Source organism: Puntigrus tetrazona, chromosome 5 (genome assembly GCF_018831695.1).
Source record: "Puntigrus tetrazona isolate hp1 chromosome 5, ASM1883169v1, whole genome shotgun sequence".
NCBI classification, from domain to species: Eukaryota; Metazoa; Chordata; class Actinopteri; order Cypriniformes; family Cyprinidae; genus Puntigrus; species Puntigrus tetrazona.
In genome coordinates this window covers 4,461,223-4,466,176 of record NC_056703.1, presented here as the reverse complement: position 1 = coordinate 4,466,176, position 4,954 = coordinate 4,461,223, and the positions used below count along the sequence as shown (strand labels likewise).

At 39.5% G+C, this 4,954-nt stretch overlaps 1 protein-coding gene across 2 annotated transcripts in view; it reads left to right on the top strand.

Moving 5' to 3' along the window:
- Window positions 1-3,759: 3,759 nt before the first annotated feature.
- atad1a (ATPase family AAA domain containing 1a) overlaps window positions 3,760-4,954 on the top strand; it is a 5,599-nt gene continuing 4,404 nt past the window's right edge. For both annotated transcript variants that reach the window (XM_043238426.1, XM_043238425.1), the window contains exons 1-4: window positions 3,760-3,842; window positions 4,179-4,407; window positions 4,541-4,639; window positions 4,888-4,954. The exon at window positions 4,888-4,954 is cut by the window's right edge and continues 54 nt beyond it. In XM_043238426.1, coding sequence (XP_043094361.1) covers window positions 4,237-4,407; window positions 4,541-4,639; window positions 4,888-4,954 — 337 coding nt within the window. In that variant the 5' untranslated portion in view covers window positions 3,760-3,842; window positions 4,179-4,236. The remainder of the gene's footprint in view (window positions 3,843-4,178; window positions 4,408-4,540; window positions 4,640-4,887) is intronic.

Genomic DNA, 4,954 nt, shown 5'->3' with positions numbered 1-4,954 from the left:
ACTATAGACAGTCCGCCAAATATGTTCTGTCATCCTGGCATCAGAGTTGCCTCCATGCGCCAGGAATAATCTGCAACCTAAATGTGTTCTCTCTATTTATCCATTCATTTCCACCAGACATGCACTGTCACACTGACGAATGGGGAAATGCTGGAAAGAGCCAATTGTATTTGTTCAGAAAAGGGCCTTGATTCCCTTGAAACCCGAATGTCCCTCACAAAGAAAGCGATAACCCTCTCCCGACATTACCATAAGTCTCTAAAGAAACTCATCTGGGAAATCAGATGTTTATTACCGGATTCTTGCATGAGAAGTCAAATCAGCTACGCCATTATGTTCTTGATTGGGCTGCTCACTTACCGGCTTGCTTTGTGCACATCTGTCTGGCAAGAACATTATTCTGCAAATTTGTTTCCAGTTGCACTAATAGACAATTCTATCTCTTCATCAAACAGAAATGAGTTTTCATAAGATATCTGCATTAAAAAAAAAGGCTGAGGCTAGTGGCTTGCTCATGAATATCAAGTATCGTGATTAACGCAGGCGGATGGAGTCGTCACACTGGAGAAATTCCAGCAGCAAAACTAAAACAAGAGCTTCTGGCTTAACGTACAAGTGACGATTAAAAACCGAGATGGGTGACGGGTTCCGTCCGTTTTCGCACTCAACGCGCGCTCACAAGGGTCCATTTGCAGAAAATGCCTAAAATAGTTTGTTTGTTCATTCGAACGGATTTGCAGAGATTTAGTATTATATCACTGGCTCACGAGCGGATGCTATGCAGTGAATGGGTGCCGTCAGAATGAGAGTCCAAACAGATGATAAAAACATCACAATAATAACACCACTCCAATCCATCGATTAATGTGAAGCGCAAGGTTAAATAAATTACATTATATAGCTTTCTCCAGTTGCACTTCTTCTTTATATATTTTTTATATTTTATATTTTATATTTTATATATATATATATATATATATATATATATATATATATATATATATATATATATATATATATATTTATATATATATATATATATATATATTTTTTTTTTTTTTTTTTTTTTTTTTTTATATACTCTTTTATATATTTCTTAAAAAGTTGTCTCCTATTCCTTCAATTTTTAACTTGTAATTTTTATCTCTTATTTATAATGCCTGCACTTTTTCTTCTTTCTTTTCCTTTTTCCTTTCTTAAGTTTTTAGACGCTGGGCGGCATTTCACTGCATGTCGTACCACGTATGTATGTGTATGTGACAAAATTTGAATTTCTCTTATCTGAAAAAATGTAATCCAATCAAATGGTACACCCACAGAAAAAAAGGGTAGCACTAGGTGTCCTTGTTAATTATGCACATAAGCCAATCTAACCACATAGCACACTTGGTTAATTACTCAGCACTAACATCATAAAATAAAGTGTACTTTTTGTCTGAGAGCATACAAACGATGGGCAATTGTTATCGATACTCCTTTTATCCGGTCCATTCCACCTCTGTCCTCATTGTGACAGATTTATTTTCATTTTTTTATCTTGAGTGAAAACGTAACAAGATCACGTCGCGTTTACGCCACGCTCCGCAGCGTGCAGCAAAGTACAGGAGTTCTTCTTCCCGAAGACGGAACGAGTCGAATGCAGCCAGGCGCGTGGTCAAGCCTTGACACTTGCACACACACAAAGGACGAATTTCTGAGAAAAAGTCCTGGCAGCGTTGCATCATGTGAAGTGCTTGGTGGACAGGGTTGTCACTGACAACCAGGAACTTCATTTACGCGAACAATAGAAACACAGCAGGCAGAAAGAACAGGCTGATATAGAGCACGTGTTTCTTTCTTTTTTCGATTCTCAGCTTTTTATTGAACGGTTGTCTATTTTTTTCTCCCCCAAATTTTGATGCCACGACATCTTCTGCATGGTCTGAACGAAATTAATTGAATTAAGGTGAGGGTGCATTTATGCATGCAAGAGAAACAACCCTTGGATGGAGGTGGATTCATCTCTGCACCACTTTTCTCAACGTGCAGTTTGATTGGCTTTTTTTAATTACAGTGGCGATGCAAAAAAAGTTGGCCTCAATCCTCGGCATAATAAAAGATTAGATTTTGGGTGCTCGGGGAATCCGGTTCTCTCTAAAGTGTACACCGCTGTCATTGCTTGTGTTGCTATCAACAGAGGGCCAGAGAGGTGACAGGAACAATCACCATAAAAATTACCCACAGGAACTATGTGATCCTTTTAAGTCACGTACAATGCGATGCTGACTTGAAGTCGGGGAAGGAGAGAGACTTTTATTCTCGGAGGAGCGGGAGGTGTTGAGCTAAGATGATAGAGGTTGCTGAGCAGGTCTCTTGTTGCACTTTTAGTGCTAGTGCACTTCACTGCCAGACACATTATTAAGGCGGCTGCTGTTTTTCTGAATCAGCTGTAAACATCGTCTCGTTGAATATCCATTTCGATGCATTTTAAGTGGGTAGCAAACACCGCTGTCTTAAAAAAAATTCATTCAGACTTCATTAAAAGAATAGTTCACTCCAAAAAAAGTAAAAATGCTACTCCCGCCGTTCACTGCAGACAAGTTTGGTTCTTTTTTTGAGAAATCTAGCATCACAGTGAATGGGTGCCGTGAGAATGAGTTCAAAAAACTCCACGACAATCGACTCCGGACCAACAATTATAGTGAAAAGCTGTTAATAACAATAAGCCCATCCTTAAAATGTTCACAGCGTATCAACTTCACGTGCATAATCACGCAAATAGAGTCTATTTCTTTAATAAAGAACGCTCACTTCCTTTTCTGACAAAGCTATCGCTCGATTTAAAAGGGAGTCGTTTTAAATATAAAATTTCCGAATAGCAGCCAATAGAGCTCTAGCAGGAATGTGCAAAAAAATTTAAATATTAGATCAGATTAATAACAGAATTCTCTTTTGCTGCATTATCTAAGTGCACACTGTTTCCTCCGCTAATTGAAAGATTGAAGAAATTAGATGAATGCATCTCCCGGTTTGCATCCATCACAGGAAGATGCGAGCACCATGGCAACCAATCAAACACAGCGATGTTTAGTTTAGTCTCTGGCTTGCAGCCAGTTCCTGTTCTTGAAGATAATGACTCCCTGATGCCAGCAAGCATCCATTCTCCAGTTTAATTAACCTTCAATATATTACATGCATCCATGTTTCTGGCTTATTATGGAGGCAGATACAATCTCAAGTGTTCCTGTTTGCTTTCTTGCGCTGGTTTATTTGAACATGCCAAGTCTGCCCTCACGTGGTATGAGAAGAAACTGAGGGCTGGATATGCAAATCGATAAGATTATGTTAATTAATGTCCGTCAGAACCAACAGGGGGGTGCAGAACGCCAATAAAACAAACCTAATGTTGTTGATGATGATGATGATGATGATGATGATGATGATGATGAAGGACAGAAATGATGTGCGCAGATCAAATAGCTACGCTAGATTTTAGAGCTATTTCGTCTTCCATTTTTTTTTACTTTTAATTGTATTTTTTGTATTGTTTTTTTAATTAACAGATGTGTTTAAAAAAAAAAAAGACCCCTGTGTGTTCCAAAGCAACATCTGTCGTTTAGATTAAGAGACAACAATATGAAAGCAGTCAAATTTATTTATTTATTTATTTATTTGCGTATTTATTATAGCAGTCCATTTCTACTAACAGTTATTTATTCATCTAATCGATCGTTTATATTGTTTAAAAACAACAAAACTCAGGGCGGACGTAGGAACCTATGTTTGTAGAGATTTTTTCCGCACGGTGCGTGTAGCGCGGTGACACAAGTCGATGTATGTGGATGACAGTGATGCTGTGAAATGTAAGTAAATGTCATAAAAATGTACTGTGTTTTAATTTTTATGAGACTGCTCTTGGCACTCGCCTGTGATTTGCGCAATTAGAGTAAATCAGTTAATCAAATTCTATATATTTTAGGTCCCACCGGAAGATATGCCTCTGTCTTTTTATGCATCGCAGTTAAAATATATGTTAACATGCGCCGATATTATTTGCTGGCGTCGTTATTATGCAGTTTATTGTACTGAATAACACTATTGTTTATTGTAAAATATCTTTCACGCGTAACTAAATATGAAATTGTTATTAATTGTTATTAATTCACTTGCTGTGAATGTGTCTACCTGCTCTGTTCTAGATTTACACACCCAGATAGTTTTTCTCGGCCAATGGGCTGACGGCGTGGGCGGAGCAAGATGTTGAGTGACATTCCTCGAGATGCCCTCCTCCGCCCCCTCACCCGGAATGAGGTGGTGGGGATGCTGGTGAGACTCACCGTCTTCGGAGCGGCAACCTATTACAGCATCAAATGGGTGGTGGAGGCCTTGGACCCGACACAGAAGCAAAAATCCCAAGCCAAGAAGCGGGTAAAGACACTGTACACTTAAAGTAACCGTAATAACACACTGAAAGCGATTAATGGGAGTTTGATTGGTGTTGTTGTTATTATTTCTCGTGTATTTCTGTAAATGATTCGCTGTGTTCCCTGACTCTCTCCAGGCCGAGCGGTTGATGAAGCAGATCGGCGTCGAGGGCGTCGGTCTGACCGAGTACGAAATGAACATCGCAACTCATCTCGTCGACCCCCGCGGCATCAAAGTAACCACCGGTTTTCTTGCAATCAGTGCGAAGCGTTCATCAAACCGCCCTGTGCCTGTTACAGTTTACAAAACAACGGGCACAGGCACTTGTTAGTGAAGACGTGATTTATGCACGTCATCGGTTGCCACTGATTTCCAGTTAAATTGTGTTGGCAGATTGGAAGCCGTTGGATTTGGTGAGACCTGTAATCATTGTAACCGCTGGTTACTGATTAGCAGCTTATATCTTCTTCCTTTCTTTGTAAGGTGACCTGGAGAGATGTCGCCGGACTAGATGAAATCATCTCAGAGCTGCAAGACACCGTCATCTTGC